General features: G+C 35.8%; 1 protein-coding gene across 1 annotated transcript in view; it reads left to right on the forward strand.

The window, feature by feature from the left end:
• ERC2 (ELKS/RAB6-interacting/CAST family member 2) overlaps window positions 1-24,786 on the forward strand; it is a gene marked incomplete at both ends in the record, with an annotated part of 454,823 nt that overhangs the window by 220,451 nt on the left and 209,586 nt on the right. The window contains one exon of the mRNA XM_082487881.1: window positions 18,944-19,079. Within this exon, the coding sequence (XP_082344007.1) occupies window positions 18,944-19,079 (136 nt within the window). The remainder of the gene's footprint in view (window positions 1-18,943; window positions 19,080-24,786) is intronic.

Raw genomic sequence — 24,786 nt, forward strand, 5'->3', positions numbered from 1 at the left:
ATTATTGTAAGATAGAATTTACGTTAAAATTATCTATTATTGATTTCATCAACAGAAGTTACTACCTTTACTTGGTAATGGAGCCTTAAAGTTACTTTCCACCATGCATAAGCACAGGCCCAAATTCATTGATTGGTGCAATAAGGCTAGCAATCTGCCAGCAATATAAAGGTGTAATAGGAAGTATTTATAAAGAGTGGCTATCTAATCATGCTCACCTTAGGTTTCTCTAAAATTTAATTTATTTTCTCTCCCTCTTCCTTATTTTCTAAAAATATTGTCCTAAAGATCTAAATCTGTATATAACTGTGCCACCTGTCGGTGTCCCTAGAGAGGGAACTTTGATGTTGAAATTCCCCTTTCTAGGGGGTTAGGTGGAGTGTAAATTGCTGTAACATTTTATGAAGTGCTACTAGTTTTTCTGCTTGTAATGACTACTTGATTGGCTCATTATTGAAGGGAAGAGGTGGAGCCAAAGCTCAGTTTACCCACTTTATGGGAATAAAGCATTGTGAAAAAGACTGCAACTTTAACAGAAGCATATTTGAAAATGTTCTTTCCTTCTTATCCCGCTGTTTTGTAATTCAAGTAATGTGGTCTAGGTTACTATTTTCTCTCCTTACTTTTCCTCCTCCTTTTTTTCTTGATCAGAAACTATGCATCTTCAACATTTCCCCTAACTTCAGATGCAAGGGCTTCTCTGTTGTGGTGGTTTTCTTTTTTTTTTTTTTTTTTTTTAGGAAAATTAATGCTGTTTTGAAACGTATTTGCTTGGTGGGTTCCATGTTCACTGCTATGCCAGCATCTTTACATTGCAAGATAATTGCAACAACATAAATTCTCAAAATTTATAAACAGAGAGAGAGAGTTATAATCTAGAGTATTGCAACCTGTCGTATCTTCACAATATTTATTATATTCATATATAAATTCAACAGCATAATGAGGTGTAGTTGTATAAATAATTTAAAAATTCGATAAGAATTAAAACGAGGTGATGAATCCTAATATTCTACGATTTGCCAGAAAGTATTGGCACAGAAAGTGTCAAATACTCAAGGGTAGAAATATCTGCTTCAAGATATAGGCAATTAAATTTATAAATGTATGCTGTTTGGCAGATGAACATTATTAATAATCCTGAAGATTTCATATGAATGGTGATTCTTTTGGTTTTAATTTTCTTGCTTCAGAAACTATCACACTTCTGAGTTGCATCACTTAAGGTTCATGATTCATATGATTCGTCATATATACAAACATGTTGGTCTGTTTCTTAAATTAGTCCATATATATCAATTTTGTAATTTATAACTTCTTATTGCTACAAAGGAGAACCAATTCCTCCTCCTATACTAAAGCTGTTTGGTAACTTTTATTGTCTTTCATGATTTATCTGTTTATAATGAGAACAAGTTAAAATTAAATGCAATATATCCCAGTATAATGAACCTTTGGTAAGCTTAGATTGATGTTTTTCTTTGGCTTTCTTGATGAAGGAAATGTGGTGTGGATTTTTTGTTTGGTTTGGGTTTTTTTGATAATGTAAATGAAACTGGGTAAGATAGTGATCGGCTTTAATTTTAACGTGAAGGGCCTAGCCAAAGGGAGTTAAGTGCGGCTGAAAAGGAACTGTCAGGATGGAAGGAGTATATTGTCTATTGCTTTCATTAATGGAGTTAGAGTGAAAGGTATATTTATGAAATATGCTAGGGACTTTGAATCATGACATTAAGTGAAATACAGTAGTGCGAAATGCATGATTGTGAAGTTAGGACCAGTAAGAGTGCCTGCTGTAAGCTAAGGATAATCCTTGATACAGTTTAGGAAGAGAAAGATTGGGTGAATTTGCTTATGGGTGTGTCATTATGAGCCATCTAAATAATGAAGCAGACATCTAAATAACGAGATATGAATCCTGATATGTCAGAATAAACGTTTGCAGTAAGGACAGGAAGGTATTCATGTCATCAAGCGCTAGCGAGACTCCATGTGGAACGCTGCTGTATACTTCTCATCAGTCATGTTTGAGAAGGTTGAATTAAAACTGGAAGCAGGTGCAGAGAGGGCTGGTGGGATAATTAAGGGCGTGGAGTGCTCATGTCACAGGAGGAGTCTAAACAACAGCGGTTTGTTTCTCTGGCAAGAGGCTCTGTAGGGATGCTCGTTCTCTATAAATATGTGAAGGGGTAAGCGCTGCGGTGAAAGAAGAGTGATTTAAGTAAAGGAGCGTTGACACATAATACAGTGGATATAAATTATCCGTTAATAAATTTAGGCTGAAAAGAGAAAGAAAGGAAGAAAAAGTGTTCTAATTCTCAGAAGAATGAAGGCCCTGGAACAGCTTTTTAAAAGAAACAAAGGGAATGAGAAACCTAACTGGTTTTAAGATGCGGCTTGATAAATTTATGAACCTGATTATGACATGTGGCTGCCTGCAACTGCGTGCACAATTTCAGTCTTCAGAACCAGATTATTCCTCACAATCTTGTGCTCTTACAAGAATAGTATGCTGTTAGCAACCCGTGTGCATGTCATTTCTGTCTTAATTTTACCTTACTTAACATTCCATAAATATCTATGCAAACATATTGCTTGTATTGAGTTGCTTCTTAGGGATGAGAACTGTAACTACGTGCTCTCAGAATGCGAGAAATGCACTCTGCCCTTTGGATTGAATCGGAATGACCGGGAGAAAAAAGGACACTGTACGGGCGTGTGTGAAATTGAGGATGAAAAAGGAGCCAAGAGGCTGCCCTTGCTCATGGGTCCTGACACTGAGCACATCATCCCAGCTGTTGTCTGGAACCTTATTTAATAGGAAGACAAATTCCACGCAGGAAAGTGGTGTATTCGGAGGAAAAGAACTAGATTAAGAATTGCTTTCTCAGGCAGGTCCATGTTTAAAAATCCATTGTTGTCAATTGCTTTGAGTGCCCACACTGGAGAGAGCAGACTGCCTATCAGGCTGCAAAATGTGGTTCAAGACACAGTGGTCTCTTAACTTTACTCATCCCCAGGGACACGGGAGGAGTTTGCGCAAAGGCTGATAATAAGAGATAGAGCAGGACTAGCATGTTACCTTACCTCCTTTAAGAGAACAGGCTGTGAACTAACCTGTCTGGTAAAGGATAAATATTGTAATCCTAATCAGATTGCTGCTGGTTTAAGAGTGAAATGCTGTAGCTTGATGACGAAGTGATGAGAACACAGTATAGAATACAAAATCTTGAATCTCCTTTTCTCCAGTGGTATGTTAGATGGTCAGTCATTTGCTTGATTGAGTCTAGCTTGTCAGCAAAGCTTACCACAATATAGAAGTTCATTTAAAAATACTATACTTGCTATCAGACAGAAGCAGTTTGCTTTTAAACAAGCAGTTTGTGGTTTTTGTTTTTTTTTTTTGTTACCCACTTCGCAGTTCTAAGTTTTGGGTAATAAAACTGTAGATATGCATTTAGACTCTTGGGATGTTCAGCCTACAATTAATTCATTCTGAACTGATTTCTATTTGAATTCTGATGAAAATAAGTCCGCACAGCACTGACAATTCATTGCATAAATGACAAAATATCAGCATATGGAATAATTGTGTTTAAAAAAAAAAAAAGTATTTTTGTGCCTTTTATAAATTTTCCTTTTCATAAGTGAATGAAACACTGTGCACCAGTGGCAGCTTTAAGGATTAGTCTAGCTGGGTGTCAGCCAGGGATTTTTTTTTTCTTGCCTAATTGAAAGGGCATGTTGGGTATTTTTAAAAAAATAAGTTATCAAGCATCGGCATAGCTTCAGTCATGAAGTATTAACCTTATTCTTCAGACTGAAGAAAAAAAGTGCTCTTAGCTTTAGAAGGGGCTGTATTTCCTGGAGGGGGCAAATCTCTGTTTTTGATTATTAGGTACAGTGCTTTGTGAACTTCTAATGATATCTTTGAATGAGCTGCCACATTGTTTAGCTGTTTTGGCTTTCATGGGAAGACTTGAACATGGGTCATCAAGCCTATGTTGGTTCAAAGAAAGACGTTGTGGTATATGATGAGACATTTGTGTGGCAGTGAACACTACCAATATCCACCTGATTTATTTGTTCCGCTCACTATGTGTATACATTTGGATTGTTATAAATATGGGTGGTTCTTCAATGTCCACAAATGACAAGGTGCCGTTTTACTTTAAAATTTCTGTTTTATTCGGTGCACAGCAAGGATATAGAGCTACAGAAATTTTATTTTACTTCTCGCTTTCCCTTGCCTTTCCTTTCCTTTTCTTTTTTTTTTTTTTGAGTAAAATCTGCTGATATAACATTTGCTTGTTATATTTTTGAAGAACTAATATGTTCCTCCCTTTATTCTCTTTTGCTGTCCTCCTCCCTATCTGTTTTTCTCCAAACTGCTGCTTTCATCCCTACTCCAACCAGCTTGACTTCCAGGTCAGTATCTTCTGCTCTCCTATTTAATTACTCTTTCTGCAATGAAGGCTTTCATTGATGCTTCATTTATTTGGCCATTTTGATTCCATATTAATAACTTCTGTTTGTCTCTTTTTGGGTTTTGTTTTTATTCTGCTTTTCCCCATTGTGAAGTTTTTGGTTGCTCCATTTCTAGATCAGAAACTTTACAGTAAATTAATGCTTTTGTCAAAAATCGGTAAGAAAAAAATGTTTGTTAACAACATATTCAATTCATATGTTGTTTTGTGTGAAGATTTTTTTCTTCTTTCAGTTTTACTTTTATTTTCTTTGTATAGGGCGTTCAACATTGGGATCAACTTTTTGGTAGACAACCCAACCCAGTAGGTGATGGGTTGAACTACAACTATAGTATATAGAGAGATTTATACTTAAGATCAGAGACTTATTCTTAATATGTGACTGTCATCACTTTCACAGTTGTTGCAAACATAATAGGATGTATTGCAGTGGTTCAGCTTCTGGTTCAGAAACTTTTAGCTGTTTGTGCTCGACAGATTCTGGACCAGAACATAACTGCAAAGGAGGTGTGTGTATGTGTATGCTTTATATGCTGTGTTTGTATGTAGCATTATCTAGTCAGATTCATGTTTTCTTTCTTCCAGGTTTTAAATTAGTTTAGCTAGGGTTTGTACTTGTGCACTGTTTTTGAGTAATCTTATCATCTTATTAAGTATTATGTCTTTTGGTGGTTGTTCAAAGTAAAAATTGATTGTCAGCGTTTTTTTCTCTTAGTAGGCCTCGATGTTAATTTTTCTTCCCCAGTGCTTACGAATTGGCTGTAAAGTGTAAATTAGTGAAGTGTTAAAACCTCTACTTGGTATTTTAGAAACTAATAACTTTATATGGTTTGGACTACAGGGTCATCTGCTGCTTTCTTTCCCCATTTGTTTCAGAGTGGCTATTTTTTTCTCTTTTTCCTGTGACAGGTCTTTTAAGACAGTTCTGTACTCTTAAGCTCATCCCTTATTTTTCACTTTCGGAAACTGGTGATGGAAACTTGCACAAAGTTTTGTTTGCTGTACTGAAGGAGCTTTGCTTTAGGCAGGAACAGAGTTGGTTTTCCATGATTATCACGGTAGAAAGTGTTTACTTCTTCATAGATCAGTCGGACTGGAGTATAAAGGAGGGTGTATACTGCAAAGACTTTCCAGGTGGATTTCACGTACCAAAGTTCTGCATTTGCAGATGTGGTTCCACATATCAGGTTGCCATGCAGTACATTTGACTAGAATCATGGCAAATGTCCAATCCGCCTGTATAATATGTTCAGATCTGAAGTTTTCAGAATTTTTATGTCAATGTATAGATTTGCACAGCATTGTTCACATTTCACAGTTCAGATGTGTTAGAGAAGTTTCAGATGTAGATGCCTTCAAACTGTATGGCAAAAGATGGCTTATTATTAAAAGATTGACGAGACAAGGGTTTTCTTTCCTGATGTGCTTTAATGCACATTGCAATCGCAAGTTACTTTCCAGCTGGAAAATTTTGTTTCTGAAATTAGAGGCTTATTGGTTGCAGTAACGAATGAGAGAAACACTTTCTTTTTATTGTCAAGTACAAGCACATTGTAATGTGCTTGATTGGATAGTTATTACACCTGAATTATAAAAAAAAAACAACTTAATTTATTTTCAGAATCTTTCTTTCTTCCAGAAATTAATTAAATGAGTTTACTCTGGAGTTGTCTATGATGAAGTTATTGTGTGAATGTGACCACTCTGGCATTTCTATCAGAACATACTCAACATTGATTGAAAATCTCTCTAGCCAGAGAGAGCTTAAAAAAGTTATTATGCTATGCAATTGTCATTATGGTTGATTTCACTGGAATTCAATGATTGGTATGCAGAAACATTTGTTCAGCAGTTGAAGGTGCAATTTCTGTTATGTTTTATTGACCTAAAATAACAGCTGACCTTGCTGAAGCAAACTGTCCTCATAACCCTGCCAACTTTTATCCCTAGAGTCCTAGATAAGTTGTAGCGTATGATTAGAGTTTATTGTGGGATTTCAGTGAAGTGTTAAGTTTTTGCAGCTTGAATCGTCATTAAGGTCAAAACTTAATTTAAGAAACAGATCTATTAATTTCTTTAATTTCTGCCAATCAATATGTTCTTAGCTGTCATTTTATTCATCCCTATTTTTTTATATGGGGTTAGAATGATTAGAAAAATGATGGATCTGTTTTATGCCATGGCAGGCTATTGATACTGATGGCAATCAGGAAAATTGAATACATTGGCATAACCCCTTCCCTCCATGTGCATCTACCTATACAATATAAAAATGTTCTGAGCACAAGAATCAGGAAAGGATTATTTTTTTATTTTTCATTTAGGTTACAGCAGCTTATATACTTCCCAAACTTTTCCGGCTGCAGATAAAGAGAACATGGATATTTTTTCCATGTATTATATACAGACTAGTGCTAGAAATTTTCCCACCAGCCTCTGGTGTTGGCCTTCCTAACTGTTTCCGTGGGAGGCTAGAGCTCCATCAGATGTGTAAGGCAAGGTTTAACAGAGTTTTAAATTTAACTTATGAGCCTTCCACAGTTTTGTCAAATGTCAGTTTGATGGTTCCAAGGGCAGAGTGATATGTTGTTCAAAGATAATTTCCCTGGAGAAATTGAGATAGTGTACTAATGAAAACTGAGAGAATCTGTGATATACGTTACTCTTCTGAGAGACTAGTTATTCTGAGTGAGAAACATAGTTGTCACATTGGATAACAGGCAGATTGTTGTCATGTCTGTCTGTTTTAGTCTGTTTGCTACGTATGCAGAACCAACATTTTAACCTTGTGAACATTTTAACATTTAAACATTTTGAAAGAGATGAAGATTTGAGATGGCATTATTTAGATTTTTCTGATTACGTGTGTGGTTTTGAATTTGTGTGCATTTACATTTCATTATATTTAAGAAATAGTATAGTAGAAAGTTTGTTTCCTTGAAATTCTGCTTTATTAAAAAAAAAGGAAAACAATAATATATTACAAAATAAGCAGAAATCATCGTCATAAACAATAAAAAGATACAAATGGGTCCCTGGGACAGGATAAGGCATTGTTGTTCTTTTGTATCCCACTCGCTCCTGAACCTGTCTGCTCAGTTCTATATTTTGTTTGCCCTTTCAGTTTGCTTAAAGACATGCAGAAGTTAAAATAATTTCTGAGACAACTAGAAATTGATTCTTTAAATAAGGAAGGACATTTTACAATTTCTCAGTCGTACTTTTTTTTTGTTTTGATTTGGAGTGTAAATACTCTGTGGAAGTAAATGGGTATGCAGCACAAACTGGATATGAGGAGAAGTGAGCTCTACATCTCTGTCGGAAAAATATCCACTATGGATTGGGTTGGACCTGACACCACAATTCTGTGTTGGGGAAGAGAGGACATAAGGAACTGCTACTTTTTCCATTTCATGGTTACTAATTCCAAGACAGAGCAATATTTCTTATGCTTCTCTAGACCTGCTGCTTCCACTAGTTTTCTCCAAGGGGAAGGTCCACAGAGCATATTTCTTTGCCTCTTGAATGTGTGAATAAAGTAGCCATACAGCACTATTCTGGGGAGCTTGGTAACTGCCTGGGTGCAACACTGTCAGGATTCCTTGTGTACAGTGGAGGGTGTGTGTGTGAAGAATCATTATGAGATAGCATAGCTTACCCTCAAAAAGCTGTGACTGAAAAGAGACAGAGGAACTAAATTTAGGAATTGGGCTGTTGGAGGAACCACTTCTTCCACTCGTATTGTTTGCTTCCATCATGCCAGAGCAACATGCCTGAACAATGTGATTGTGACTGGAGTGAAATGCTCTGATCTGACTTTATAATGAAGGGAAGTTAGTATGTCAAATAAGAAATCATACAAAGTGTACCTGATTTATTTGGAGGTCTGAACAGGTTACTGCAAAAGCATGGAAAGTTTGATTTATGCGTTGAATGATAATGGCTGGATTGATCCTGAGAACTGCTAGATTGAGCCAGGAGTTGCAGTTGAAAGATTTGATTCAGAAAGGAATTGCAGTGAAACATGAAGTGCAGCAGAGGTGGTTTGATCCTGATTGCTCTCAGGCTGAGCTGGACATGCTGTGGAGCAGTTGGATGCAGATAATAACAGGACAGACTCGGGAGCTGATAGGGATTTTTTGTTGGGTTGGTTTGTTTGTTTGTTAGGGTTTTTTGTTTGTTTGTTTTTTGTTTGTATGTTTTTTAAAGAAAAAAGCTTACCTGGGCAACAGCTAGAAAGAACCTGATGAAGCAGCAGCAGGACTGCAACTCCTTGGTTGCAAATACCAGGCAACAAACTATTTCCAGTTACTGTTATCGCTAATGGTATCAATTAATAAAAGAGCTGAGCAAGCAATTGCCATATTAAATCAGATCAAATATCCTTCTCATCTAGTGTCCTGTCATCAGCAGTATTTTTTATTTTTTTTTTAAAGAACATCAGAAGAAAATGCAGAACAATCCTTGGTGTATGAGAGATGTGTGACAGATGAGTCTTCTGGTACGGATTTCACACATGTTCATTTAAAGTGTCATCCAGTAAGAATGTGCTGAGAAAGACAGTAGTGCAATGCACTGTATTGGAGGTTCAGTGGTTGCAGGCAGATATGTGTTGAAACAAAGTGATATGAACCATAGTTTGGAACAGAATTTTAGTAGGTCTTTTTCATTCATGCATTATCCTCACGTGGATATTTGTAGCCTCTCTCCAGGGCTTTGGAGGGAACTGTGTCAGACTAAACACTTCTTAAACAAAGATTTTGGAAAGCTTCCCAGATTGTGTGTTAGGTAAACCCTTCCTCCCACAGTTTTGTCTTTGAGGTGAGAAATGTTTCAGTGACTTTTGTGACACGTGCTTTATTTCTACCAGGCAGAGTTCTTGGTTCTCTCAAGGCAACAATATATTTTTTTTTTTGGTGCATTTGGAGGCAAAAAAGTTGTCACACTGAAGCACTGTCATAATCGGAGCATTAAGAAATCTTAAACCGGGCTTCGAACATTTGAGATGTAAAGGAGGAGGGGGATGAAGAAGAAGAAAATAGGATTATTTAAATTTGTGGCTTTTTCTTTTTTAAACCCAGCAATAGATTCGCCTTGTGTTTTTTGAGACCTATAGATCTGTCTGGGCTGCAAGCTCGCTCCTTGGAGTGAAACTGAAATAGCTGGGCATGTAATGAAGAGATTGAATATACTAAAATTAATTTATCTTAATTGGTAACTCTGGGCATTACAGCAGTAACTGGAGAATTATGGATGTGGGAATCAAATTCTTTGGAGATTTTAAAAATATTGTTTGGCTTGGATGGTTTTTTTGGCCCATTTTTTGCACTGGTCATTTTGATTCCAGTCCTTTGTATCAACATAGAGAGAAAACAGAGGGTGCTTCTTAGTTGTCCGGTTGAGTAGATGTTATGATGTGGAGTTTGCTGTAGTCTCATTTTCAGGTAAATGGCAGAAAGACCAAGTATTCTTCAGTAACAGATGACAATATGAACTTCTTGTGATAATATTTTCTGAGGTGTATAGCAAAATAGAGGCCTTTATTACTGAAAGGTAAAGTCAGTGCGGCCAAAGTTAATCAGAGAGTATTACCTTCCTCCAAATTCTCTTGTCCAAAAGCAAAACAAAATTTTACTCTGTTGTCATAAGCTTATTTTGTAGGTCTTAGTGTCCCCTGTTAGCCTTCCTGGCAGCAGGGGCAATCCAGCCCCAGGGTGACAATGTTTTCCTGCCTTTCCAGGAGGCATCCACTCAAACTTTCCTCCTCATCCCATATTATAATAGACATGCTAAGAAAGCTGAGCTTCTCTCATTTATGCCACTGTAGAACGGATATTTGTTTCAGTTACAAGATCAGATAGCACCACTGTAAAAATGAAATTGTGTTACAGGGTCAGCTGTAGGATGGTAGGTTATGTTGTTACACAGTTTAGGAGTTTAAACAATTATAAAAGCAATTAGTTCAGGCAGTTGAAGTCTTGCCCCTGCTCCTTTTCAGTGGAGAGGCAAAAATATAGTTCTTCTATAGAGAAAAGGAAAAGAGTGGGAATAAGATCTGCTAGATTTTCTGCTCTGGAATAGTGAGGGCAAGAAGGGCAAAGGTGAGACAGGATTTTTTTTTTTTTCTTCTATAGTATGGTAATTGGTTAGTCAGACATGCAAAGAAAGGAATCCCTTGGGATTTGGGGATGAAGTATTGCTCCAAAATGTGGCCTTTATGAAAGCAGACATGGAAAAAATCTGTTTTTTTCTTTTGAGTCTGTCTAAACAAAAATCAAGGAATGATTTTCTTTTTTTTTCCTTAGGAAGTCTTCATTCAAAACATTTTATTCATATGTGCCTATGTAGTAGTCTGTAATAATCTGTGAGCTTTTTATGTCAAATTTTCACATTAAAAGCAGACAGACTTCCAAATTCAAATGAAGCAGAAGAAATGTTATTTTTTAAAATGGTATAATAGCTTTGAAATAGAGAATGGAGCTGATTTACACCAGTGTTATACTGTAGTTCCAGATTAATCAGGATGAGCCAAGTCCTCCTGAAGGCAGACAATTATCAGGCCATTTATATTCTCAGAATTTGGGTGCACTGTATGGTGTTATCAAATGAAATAAAGAGGCTGCGCAGAGAAAGTATTACAAGTTTTGGCACCATTTTTGACAAAGTAACAGATATTCATAGCAGCTTTGTCATCAGACTGTTGGAATAACCAGAGACAAAACCCAAATGAAAGAATTACCCCAGAGGGGGAAACATTAGAAGTGGTAAATTGCTTAATTATAGCTTTGGGACCGACTTAGGCTCCATTCTACATATGTTGCTTGTTTTGTGGGTGGTGTATATTGTGTCAGTGGTGAATATGCCCTTGGTGTGGGTTGTGGATCAGTTTTGGTAGGGCTTCACTGAAACAGTTCACACTGATGCTTTTATTTATACATTTTTCCATGTTTTGAAGATTCTGTATTGGGAGAATCAGACAGCTACTTCGGACCTTTGTTTTTCCCTTTTTGCTTTTTGGTACTGCAGTTGTGACACACCTTACTTCAATGGGGAATACTCTTCTGGGCAGCTTTAGACATACTAATTCTGTTCTCACTCACAACAAGTGCACTAGCAATAAATAGTTGCATTCTGTGTTGCTGTAAGATGACATGTTTGCTAGTCAGTGGACCTCACAGAAAAGGTCATTGTCTACAATGGTGAAATGGCTCTGTAGTTTTGCGGTCAGTAGATTTCATTTTACAAAGAAAAGGCAAAATGCTTATGAAATAAAATTTTATGTGTTAATAAATTTGAATGTTTTCTTCCTATGGTTACTATCATTTCTCTCTGCCATTTTATATCAGGGCATGAATTTCTTTGACCTATATGAATTATTTGGCCTGGAATGTACAAGCAGTCTTGCTTCCGAACATCATCTATGTCATTAAAAAAAGGATCAGTCCCAATATAATTTTTTGCCATCAAGGGAGAAAGAATAAAAGTTATTTTGAAGCTCAGCTCTGTTGGACGTGCTGGCTGGGTCAAAGAAATTATTTCTTAATGGTTGGGATGATTGCTTTTGGTTTTGCATTTAAGGTATTCTTTAATTTTTTTATCATTGTGAAAATTGTATTACTTAAAGAAATAAAAAAGGTTAAGAATAAGGAAAACTTCCAAATTTTAAAAGATGTTTGGATACTAATAATTCTTTAGGTTATAGAATCTGAATAAAAAAATCCACAATAATCTGAAATTGTAAATGAAGAGGAAGATACTATTTAGATTTTTATTAGCATATCGTAAGTGTTAAGGTGACTAGAGTCTAACTTATTAAATAAATTTAGCAGAAAAGGAGGGCTTACTTTTTGAAAAATGTTGGTTATTTGAGGTATGTTACATTTACTTTGTCATATCAAAATTTCAGCTTGTCATGGATACAGGTTTTCTTATCTTGATAATACCTATTTTCCCCAGACAAATCCATCTATGGGTTGTAAGTGAATAAACAGGGTCCTTGCATATTTGTGTCAGGAATGTGTCTGTCAGTAACCCTCTTAACGTCTCTTGTGATGTTTATAGTTTGCTGGAGAACCCATCTTTGGTTTTCAGGTTCATAGATTGGTAGTAGCAAATACATTTGTATTACACGAAAATGCCAGAAACAGTACTTAACTTTGTTCATATATTAATGGAAATTCTATCATATGGATTTCAGTGGAGCTGGATCTGAATTTTAAAGAATTGCCCTTAAGCTGTTGTCTTAGTATTGGCTCAAAAAATTAAATGGGAACCCAGGCATACTGTCATTTTTGACAGTGAGAACTGAATTGTTGGAAATACTTCTGCTGAGTCTTACTGAAGTAATGTAGTTCAGAATGGACATTCCCATGGACAGGATTTACAGGATCAGGTCTTCTGCATGACTAGCTACTGAGATCCAGAGTGCCTAGTAAAATGTTGAGATTTGTTTTATTGCTCACATCCGTGAATTGTTTGTAAAGGTGTGGACTATTTATAAAGGAGAAAGAGATGATCTGTTAAAAAGAAAAATAATTTTTTCAAGTGATGATGTTGGTCATATTCTACCCAGTGCATGCCTACAACAATAAGTGAAGTTGTTGATTATTTTAAATATGTACACTAGATTAAATTTTAAAATGTGTTTTTGAGACTTTCCTATTGTATAGAAATTACTTGTTTTGATTAAATCTTTGTATTTCATGCTGATTTTTTTCCCCTGAAAACATTGTTTAAAAAGTTTATTGATCAGCACTCTGATTTTTTTTTTTTTTTTTTTATTTCCTGAGGAGTACAGGTTCCTAGCATACTGGAGAATTTTTTGATTGACTTTCAGACAGCTGGTCCTATTGTAATGCTGTTTAATGTGATGAAAATTATTACAGAAACATATTCCATTAGAAAATGTTACAGATTTTGCTCTCGGGAGTATTTTACACGTCTGCATTTTTTGAATGCTTTGAGGAAAAAAAAATCTTTATGAAATAGAGCGAAGGCTATATTAACCACGTAACACTTAGTTTTGGCTGACATTACTGACTTTTTGGCCAAGGTACCCAGGTGGCTAATTAAAGGTGGGAATTTAATGAAATAGTGTGATTTTCTATAACTATCAGAGGTGAAAGCATTGGAGTTTAGACAACAGTTACGCGGTACTGTAAAATGCAGCCTGAAAGATACTCACATATATGCAGAAACTAAATGTTAATATTTGTCCTAAAAAGTTGGACTGAAGGATTTATATGCACTGTAGTTAGAACGATGAGATCAATTTGTGTGCTATTCCAGATGAACGAGAAAAAAAACCGCAAAGGAACATGGTTAAATGTGGTCATTGCAATTAGTGATATTCATACTAGCAAGTGCTACTACTGTTTTGATATTTGTCTTTCTGCTCATCAAGGGTCTGGGTCTCCATGACACTGATGTCTATTTCTTAAAAAGACATTTCAATTTAAAAAAATTAGATAGAATGAAGGGCTAGTGTAATTGATATCAGGGCATCTTATTATTTGCACAGTAAGATCAAGGGGCTCTAGGTTTTTTGGTCCGGACTTCATAAGAGACAAAGCTATAGGGCTGTATAAGAATTTTTTGACTTTTCCCTTCACCTGTTTTCTTCAGATCTATGATATTCTAAGTAGACCTAAATTTTTAGAAGTCATAGTTTAATGGTTCTTCAGCAGCATCAGACATCAGAGCTGCTACAGTCTATTGATTTCTGTGTTGGTGGTCTAGGGGCATTTTTCTGAAAAAGTCGTTGGATATTGAGGAAAACAGATGTGGGCATTGCTATGGTTTAGATACCTAATTTTAAGTCTACTGCCCACTTGAGGTATAAATTGATGGCTGTGGTCCATTCTATGTGTTGAAAAAGATTATAGAAAATCACTCCAGGTCAGGAAGATTCAGGAAGAGGAACGGGGAATTATGACTGGCCAATTTTTCATGGAGTAGCATAGCTACAGTCTATTGTGTATTTATAGTTCAGATCAAGGGCTTGATCTAGGTTTAAAAAAATTCATGAACTCAGTGTAATGTACAGTAAGGTAGTTTCTAAAGAAGTATATATAATCTTTTTCTCTTCAATAGGAAAGAAACAATGTCTAATGTACTAGAAGAACCAAATTTTATTTAGATTCTTTTCTTATATCTGGTGTTCATCTCTTCTTTATTAACCTCCAATATCATTGTCATCTAGTATTTATGTGGCATGGGTGTTTGCTGGACGCTACTTCTCTATATTGAATGGTCGAATGGGAGATGCCTATGAAGTCCTTCAGTTTGTAACTATTTATTTTTTAAAACTATTCAAGATGTGCTTACATTCTGAAGCTGTTATTAAGACAGCCTAGCTCCACTCCGAATTCTTTTTTTGTCCGTAGATGAAGCTGCTAGATGTTTTATGACAGTTGCTGACTGGCTATAACCATGGGAATACAAACAGAAATTTAAATTTGTTATCTGAAAAAGTGTCAATAACCGGCCATTTTAATGTTTGGCCAAGATTAAGCATCTGTGTAAGGTGCTAGTCATCCATGCTGCTTTTTAGACTGCTTTTTTCCTTCTTAAATGTTATGAGCTCAGAACATCATTTCTTTAAGCCAAATGTGGTCTTGGCACCACTTCAGTGTGCTCTGGGCTTGGGCGCTTTAGAACTGGTTTGAAGACTGGCTTTCCAGTTATGTGAAGGTTCGAAAATTACAAACACAGCATAGTATTCTGTAATAACTAGTTTGAGATGACTGTAATGCCTAGCTCAGTGATTAAAGAATTTAGCTCACTATAAGATAATAGATACCCAACTTCAAAATTAACTATTAACACTGTGGAAAATTGGAAAGTTGTGGATTTCATCTCACTGCTTTGGGGCAGTTAGACTATCAAACAAATAATGCTTTTGTATATATGTTAGTACCAGAATATGGTTAACACGTGATTGATAGTAAGATCAATTCTACTGCCCAGACCCCTGAAGCATACATTTCAGATTCTGAAGACGTATACCTTAAACAGTAATGTTTTATTTATTTTATTCTGTCTAATGAATTTTGTGGTCTTATAGCTTTAAATTGAAAGAGTGTAGCAGAACGCATAAAACTAATGCCTCATGATAAAGAATAATGTAGACTCAGCTATGCATAACAGCATAGCTACTAGTAAACTAGTGTGGATATTTTGTATCCTATATGGCAACGGCATATGATATTTTGTGCTGATTGTGAACTGTTCCCAAATATTTTTTTCTATTTCTCATGCATAATCTTTACTTATCCTAATCTTTTTTATTCAAAAGCATTTTAGAAACAGGGACATGCGAAAAAATACCAGAGGAAGCATACTCAAAAAATATACTGAATCAAGGTTTATATTTGATGTATTTGCTATTAAAAAAAAAATGGTGGGGAATGTGTTCTTTCATTTATTTCCTCTACTGAACTTCTCCTGTATCTTTAATGCAGGCCTAAAAGAAAACTACTCGGCTAGGCTTTTTAACTGTAGCATTTTCTTTTCATTTCCATAAGCATGTAGTTAGTTGTGGAAGAAAGAGAGGCTATGACACAGCTTTCTTTTATTTCCTTCTCTTCAAGATTTTGCATATCACAGGCACCAGATGTTTTCCTTTGCAGCTTTACCGTGTTCTACTTTTCAGTGTGGCATTTGCCAGAAATTGAAATGGGAAGTTGTGAGAGGGGAAGGGTGATGAAAGAAGCAGTTAGCATTGGCATAAAATTGAAGTTCTTACAGAGATTAAATAGAAATTAATTTATCATTTACTCAGCATTAGATTGAAAACCATTTTATATTTTAACAGCACAAAGTCATAATACACCGCCAAAATTTCTGCCAAATACCACCTTCATATATGAAGTTGTGAAAGTCATTTTCATTTTATGCTGATTAGGTCTATGCTTACAATTATGCAACATGGACCCATGAAAGAGAACTAATTTTCACTTGGAGCTGCATAGAGCATCTAACATATATTTGAATACTTGATTTAGAAAGACAAAAGGCATCACTCTCAAATTGTTCAGGAAATTTAGTAAAAAAATAGACAGCTCAATAGCTAAACCCATCATATTCTTCAAGACCTAGAAACAAGTTTAAACTGAAACAGGCAATTTCTGGTTGTTTTTTTATTAATCCGTCAGTGTAACTTTGACAGAAATATTCCCGCTGTTTTTTGCACTATCGTGTTGCTTGCTTTATTACTCGTTAGCTGTGGCAGACTCTTGTGTTTTTTAGAAAATTAACCTTTCTTACAACACTATGAAAAAATGCTGGTGATTTATGCTATGCTCCCAGGCCTATTGAGGTAGGTCTCATGTAGGCAGGTTTGTAGGCAGGTCTGACCATCATGTAGTGTATTTTTTTGTTCTCAAGTGAACTTAATTTGGGGATTTAAACATGATGGCAAAAATCTACCAAAAGACAGCTGTAGTGCTGTACTGGTGGTCTCTTTCAGCTGGGAAAAAGGTGTTTCCTAGGAGTTTTGTCATTTTGTTAAAGGTATGTCTAAAGGGGAAAGACCCTTAGGTGTATAGTTTATTAGAACTGTATCTGGGTACTATAAAAAATACTTGAGAATATTTAAGGAAGATACAGGCTAAGATCTCAAAGTCTCTAGCACTGCAAAATTCTAACTCCTGACTAGAGTTGGTTCCACCTGGGGAAGCTCAGCTGTTCATCTTCCAAGCACTGTTTTGTGTAATAGAGAAATCATTGTACTAATATAAATTTCAAAAGGATGGGTTTTGATATTTTTTTTTCTGAAACTGTTCTATTTCCTGGTAACGATGTCTTGTTATCTTTATGGTATGTACAGTCTTCACAAATTTTATTTCTAACATTAAAAAATTAATACAAAAGACAAATGCTGGAAACAGATGATCAGTTAGGCTAATCTATCTTTTTGTGCCTTAACAGGCTGATGCAAACTCTTGAACACAACTACAGGATAAATGTGTTTTTCAAATAGAGGAGTTTATACTTGTCCTTTTGAAAAAAACTATCTGTGAGTTTGATGTAGATTATTTTAAAAAGTGAAGATTTTTATTTGAATTAGTTGTACCCACTTTTATTCTTCTAGGGAAGCTGAAGTTACTTTTTTTTTTAGTAATAATAGATTAGCTTTTCTGTTCTGTACTGTACCTACAAACTTGTATATGGAGTGTCTTCTAAGTATTTGTAATACTGTGTCCACATTTATTGATTAGAGATTCGTTATTAATTTTTCAGAATAAATAAGTAGTGAAAAAAACAGTGGTAGGACAAAGAAACCATTGATAGAAGGAAATATAAAATGACCTAGCTTCTTTAGCATAATAAAATCAGTGCAAGAAATGTGTTCTCTAACTTTATTTTTTTTCACTGAAAGTTCTAATGTGGAAGCAACGGAGACGTTTTCAGTGATCCTTTTGGGCATTGAATAATATTCTCTTCATTTCCCAAAATAGGATTAGTGTCTAGATCTCATTAGGAATTTGCACATGACTTTATTTTTATATACATAAAAGGGAGCAAATTCCTCAAAGTCAATGAAAGTCGGGAAAATAATATCTAAGAATCCAAGCAGGTAGAAAGCATTACTGGAAGGATATTTTTTCAGTGCCTACCAGGCAAAATTAGCTTGCCTTCTTTCTTAAAAGGGTGTATGCTAAGTATCAGAATCAGGAAAGCTTCTGGTAACTTAATGAGTAAGATCCACAGCAAAAGATAATTAAACCTTGAAAAAATTTAAATTTATTTTTTTTTTACTTGAGTACAGTCTTAACAAAAGAAAATAGGTAACAGTGGTAGACTGTTTCATTTTCATTAGAAGTTACTAATAAATCTATTTGTTGATAGTCTTCTGTAGAAAGAAGTCTCATTATTAAAAAAGGTAGAAATTTAATGGTTTTGTTATGCATAAAGCTATTTGTAAAGGTATCCCTTATTCCTCATGGCATATTTATGACCTGACCTTCTACCCCGTCACACTTTAATCCTCAGAAATGTTGTATTTATAGTCCAGGTTTTCAAAAATAGAATTTCACAACATACATTAGTCATCACCTTGGCCTTCTGCTTCCTTTGAAATTAATGCTACTTAAAGCACCAATTAAAATTGTTCCCAAACTGACTGAGTATGTAAGGATTGTTGGATAATCTCCCTCTGTTATAACAACAATTTTTCTGCGTAGTGCTTAGAACATGCATATTTGTGAGCAAATGATAAAACAGAACAAAGTCTTGGTGGCCCGAATAATTGCCTTACCATTGTATAATCTGGTGGTATTAAAGCTGGCTTGATATGCCAACTTGAAAACAAGGTGAAGTTGTATTGTTTACATCTGATACTTGGAATACTTGTATCTGTTGGAGAATCAATGTCATAGTCACAAGTCAATTTATAGAGAAAAAGAAGTGATTGCAGTCATTAACACCAGTGCATATGTGTATACAATTCTTAGACATATGAAGGACCAAAACAAGAAGGTTGCCAATCTGAAGCACAATCAGCAAATGGAGAAAAAGAAGAATGCACAGTTGCTGGAAGAAGTTCGTAGGAGAGAGGACAATATGACTGACAACTCTCAGCATTTACAAGTGAGTTTATTTTTCAATTTTGTTTTAAAACCATCAAAGAAATTACACTTATGTTTCACTGTATGTCTTACAGGGTGTGTAATGTATCTCTAACCACAAAGAGCTGATGGCTCTCTCCTTTTCTAACAGAGGATGCACTACTGACTTCAGTTGCATGAGTGAAATATTTACTATTTATGGTGAGGAAAAAACAATAGAATTTGAAGCTCTTTCCTCACAAGGGCTGTATTTTACTTATTTAAAATCAAGTAGGTCGTTATAGCTTGTTTTGAACAGAGTCAGAAAATAGAAGGATAATTATTTTTTCTGGATTCTATTTCTGTGCTATTCACAGCATGATATCCCAAACCATAGCGAGGTTATATTAGTGTGGTTACAAATGTTCGGCATGTTTGACTATCAAATAGTAGTGTGCTGTGATTTTTCTTTTTTTTTTTTGAACTGAGCATATCTGGGTGATTAGCTCTGTAAAATACAGTTCAGTTTTTCAAGAGCATTGTATAACCAAAATTCTGCCATGAGTTCCAGTGCGGAGATTGAATGCAATGCCATTTGAGACCCATGAGCCCATTCCTGTTCATGTTTCTAGATGTAGCTCTTCACATTAAATTCCATTGTCTGGGAGTGAAATTCTGTATCAGCAAGGATATCATCATCTGGTTGCATACTCAAATCATTTAATGAGTGTGATTTGATCTTCTTAACACTCTGTACATGCATATGTAGTGGGTTAAAAGGGTAAGGATTGATTGTCTAACAGGGTAACAGTGAATCTAGAATCCTCACCAAAGATCATTTTTATCTTACATACTTAGATATACCATAGGGGACCATTGGAGAAAGCTGTAGCTGTCTCATTTGACAGATCTCTTATAATCATTACTGCACAGTTACATCAGCATCTTTTTTCTTAGAGTTGGAAAGAAATGGTTGTCCTATATCTCTTTTTTTATTTAAGATAGACTTTGAACCTTATTCCAGGAGAATTTCTACAGTTTTGAAGTTATTGAGTTCAGGCATTGAGATTTGAAAGATAATTAGCTGATCTGATTAAATGATACATTAAATGATACATACTAGGGAATTTGTATTAAAGGCCACAAAACAAGTTTGATGCTTGACTTAAAAATTATCCTCTGAGATCTGACCATGAAAAACTATGAAGAGACGTACTGATTTCCGTCAAGAACATCAATGTCTCCACACCCAGTGTTTATAGGCAAGTCTAATTTACAGTGCAAAATATTAATTTTGCCTTGATCTGGTTAATATAATGGGTTTCTGCAAAATTTCCAATAGATGGAATTTGACCCTCACATGCTTCATAAGGTACTCATGTATTCCTATATGGAAAATGGAGAAATTAACAGCACACCTCTCTTCAGGTTTGTGTTGGTGAAACTCTATGTCAGAATCAAGTTCAGGAAATGATACATTATTTATGCATCGGTGTAGTGTTATGTATACTTTATAACCTTGGTTGTTACGTACTGATTATTATTGCACATGATACAGTACTAAAACCTTGTGAAGTATTTGGTCTGACAATATGATACATCAAAATTAAATTTTAGTGTTAAGCAGCTACTTATAATTAATGTGCTTCACTAAAGAGAATATATTAGAGCTTTATTTTTCAGTATTGTTTTGGAAATCTGTCAGAGTGGTGTGGTCACTAGAGAACACAAGTCATTCCTACGGTTTTTGATGTTAACTGCTATACTTGGAGCTTTCAAGTCATGTGATGAGAATGGGTCTACCAAATGGAAGTAGCACGGCTGAATAGCCTGAATTTAGAAAGAAAAAACCTTGTCTAGTGTATAGCTCTTCTGTGCTGTTCACTTGCTATAAAACATTTACACACTATGAGCAGTTTATGAAAACCAGTTAGCTAAGAACTGTTACTTCTCTGTTACTAGGCCTTAAAATGTTAATATTTTAATATTGGGTACTTCAACATATTACTTTCAGTAATGTATGTGTGTATGTGTTGTGGCCCATCCTACTCTTGCCGAGCTGCTGGGAAAGTGAAAAAGAGAAGATCCCAGCTGCTTCTGCCTGTCAGTAGGTGCTTTGCGTTCCCCAGCTCATCCTCCAGCAGTTGCAAGAACAGGAGGAAGTGAGTGTTGGCTGTCTGTGCTGCTGGCGTGCTGGTACAGCTGATCCTGCCTTCTCGGGCATAAGCAAAATGGGCAATCTGCTGCTCTCATCAGTTTGCTTCCGTGACTAGTTGTTATAGTTCCCATGACTAAAATGTTTCCTCATTTCCTTGGCTTATTTCTTCCTATGACTTTCTTAATGTTGACTGTTGTGTTCACGCAGGGCTGGATGTGTTCTCTCATTGTGGTTTGCTTCTTTAGTGAATTAGACGGGCTGTCACTGCATGGGTCATGGAAGAGGCAAATCCAGCTGAATGAAAATGGCTTGTTTGACTTTACAAGATTGAGCCATAAAATACCTGGAGGTGTGCAGTTGCAAATAGAAGCTTGACTCTCCAGCACTACCACGTGTTCAAGTAAATCCCTAAAGAAACAAAGTGAATGGAGAGGGATGGAGAAAAGCAGCCAAACTGGATGAACGTCGGGCAGCTTTTTCCTTCCCCGGCAAATTTAGATACAGAGTTGCTTTGGTCTAGCTGGTACAGGAGACAGATACCTTCAAGGGACCCTTTCTAAAATGGGCTCGATAACGTGTCCTTGTATGATTGCTTCTTTCATAAGATTAAGGAAAATAGGGTAGTGGTAGTACCTGGGGCTTTTTTTTTTTTTCTTTTGTTCTTGTGAGGTAAAGGAATTGTTATTTTCTGTGGAAGTTCCTTAGGGTTTGCTTTTGAAAATGAATCACAAAATTCATTGTTCCAGTAAAAGCTCATGATACTACTTCTACATCTAATGGAGACATGTCTCTGCTTCACATATTGAGAGCTTGAGGTTTCCCTGTCATTGCAAGATTTGGGGAGCTTTTAATTGTTCTATGTAAATGCCATAGTGAACCTTGCAAGTAAAGCAAATAGTTTGACATTGAGTAGTGGAGGTAACATGACTCTGATGTGCATTTATTCTGCTGATAGGAGAGTATTTCCATTTAAAGTTTTTCTCTGGTATGGTTAATTTGTTTTGTATGTGTAAGGAAGTTACAAATATTAGGTGAGAACATCAAATCTTGTTCTTATATGAATCTGATAAGTAGGTGGTTGACTGGTTATAAAGCCAAACAAACTCTAAAGCTCCAGTCAATTAGCCTTAGTATACAAAGGAAATTTTTTCATATGAGCTGTTTACGAAAAACCCCTTCTCCTCCGTGGCATTGTTAAAAAAGCAAGCATATCTTAAAATGCAAGTGTTTCCTTTTAAAAAAAATGATCGAGTGCACTGGTGAATGCAGTTATGATTTTGATTGACCTGTATGGCTTGTTATTTCAGGGTGATTTTAATTTGAGGCTTTTGTACCTGTTCATATTCTATTTCATGTATTTGGTATAAGATAAATGTTTACTCCTGTAACGTGTAGCCATAAATGTCTGGGTGCAGGGATGGAACACACCTGCTTTCTGCAGGTCCGCATATGAAGCTACATTTGTGAATGTTCTAGATTTAAACTTATTTATTCATGTGTTCAAAAGGATATGTATAATGCAGTATGTATAGGTAAAATTCTTTTCTTTCCTATCAACCCAAGGGTACAATACTTTCCTCAGGAAGCAAAATATAAACTGAAGTTCTCCTAGTGATGTGATATACAGAATTCAAATTGGGATAATGAATAATCTGACAGAGTAAATTACTTGATCATTCTTTATTAATTGGCATTTAAGTATTGAATTAATATCTTAGTAAACTATGGGGATCTGACCACCTTTTCTTGTTACTGTTTATAATATCTTCTACTATATTTAGTAGATACATCCTATGTTTATAGGCATTTATAGTGCTTGTGTCTATAGCGTACTTGTTACATTGTTAATGATCTATTGAGCTGTTAGGGTAAAGTATATCCAAAATTCTCTGGCCTGATGAAACGATTGTATTTGTTGGCTAGCTGTGATAAGCTCAGCTGGGAATTGAAGAGCAGTTAGACTAGTGGAATTACATTTACTCCAGCCAAGTCTCAATCCCTTTTGCAGAAGTACTGGAAAAGGTGTAACAAGAAAGTATAATTGTCCGTGGACCACTCAGGGAGTGGTTAAGGGCAAACTGAAGCAATCAGTTGAAGTGCCATCCGTTTTGTACAGCTCAGGTAGGCGCTGAAGCTCTGCCCATTCAGCTGTCCACTTGCTGGTTTGAAGGTTTGAAGAAGTTCAGAAGCCTGTAGTTTCTTTGAAGCTTCAATAGTATGTAATAGTTCCTGGGGCTTGTAGCATCATGTGCATTTGTGACACTTTTCACTATCTTTTCAGATAAAAGCCTCTCAAAGCTGGTCCGTATCCTAGCATCAGTTCTTGCAGGTCAAATTTGAGCCTCTGATGGCCCATCTCACAGCACTGCAGGGCCACTGCTGTAATGGAGAGTGCCCTGGGATGCCTGGGGAGGGAATTCACGTTGGTCTCCCTCAGCTATAATTGTGAGTGATGCGTCAGGTGTGGTTTTGGGGGGTTATTTGGATCACTGTAAAATTGGAAACATCAGGGAGCAGACTTCAGATTAATTCTTGGGAATGAAGAATAGTTGTGAGGTTTTCTGCTTTTTCCTTCCACAAATCAAGGGCAGACCAGTGCAAATCTTGCCAAACGTGATGATCATATATTACATAAAGCATCACAGCAGGAGAGCTGGCCCTTGAACACTTTATCATGAAATTTTTTGAGAATGGTGTATCTAATGTGCCTTCATTTTTCTCTCTTTTTTGTCTGTCTTAAAAAGATAAGCCTTTTTGAGGAATGCTGAGCTAAGAAATATACAGGCATTATGTCATAAAGTTGTGCATAATTCCTCAAATCTCTTTGCAGGATCTTGAAATGTTATAGATGTGAGATGTGTTTATTTCCTAAGATATGTTTTTCTTGATTCTTGTATGGAACATGTTTGTTCCAGTAACACTGTTACCTCAATAGAATTGAGAAAGAAAACATTGGCATAACATTGAGAACTTGAGTGGGTTTGGTTTTGATTCTGATTTTGAAACCTGCTGTAATAACAACAACAAAGGCCTTTCTTTTCTCTAGAGTAAACAATAAGAATGTGCATGTAATAATATTCCCATATGTCTCATCACATAGGCTCAAGGGAAATATATGCTTTTGTCTGATTATACTTTTAATAAATGTAAAGTATCAATTTAAGAAGTGAATTGAATCTTATAGAATCATATCTGCACAAAGTCCAGAAACACTTCTCTGTGAAAATTTTGTTCAAACTGTCTGAAGCAAACATGTCATGAGAGAGGTGCAGGGATGAGCCTGGGAACAAAGTGGAAAAGTTTAATACCCTATTCTGTTCTGATCTACATGGCTTCTGTGTGTTTCTGCCTTTTCTTCTGGTTTACCTGCTGGAAAAGTTTTTTGACTCTCCTAATGTTTTAAATGGTTGGGTTATTTGTCACAATCCTCTTTTAGGTAGGCTGGACGTTTTTGGGGCAGAAATCCACATGCTGAAAAGATATTTCACTAAAAAAAATGTTTCTGAGTATACAATGTATAATTCTCACTGATTTCAAGTATCATATACAGGCAGCTTGATCAATGCTCTAAGCCTGAAGTACTGTGAAACAG

The sequence above is a fragment of the Vanellus vanellus genome (genome assembly GCF_965231255.1).
Source record: "Vanellus vanellus genome assembly, chromosome: 9".
Lineage (NCBI taxonomy): Eukaryota > Metazoa > Chordata > Aves > Charadriiformes > Charadriidae > Vanellus > Vanellus vanellus.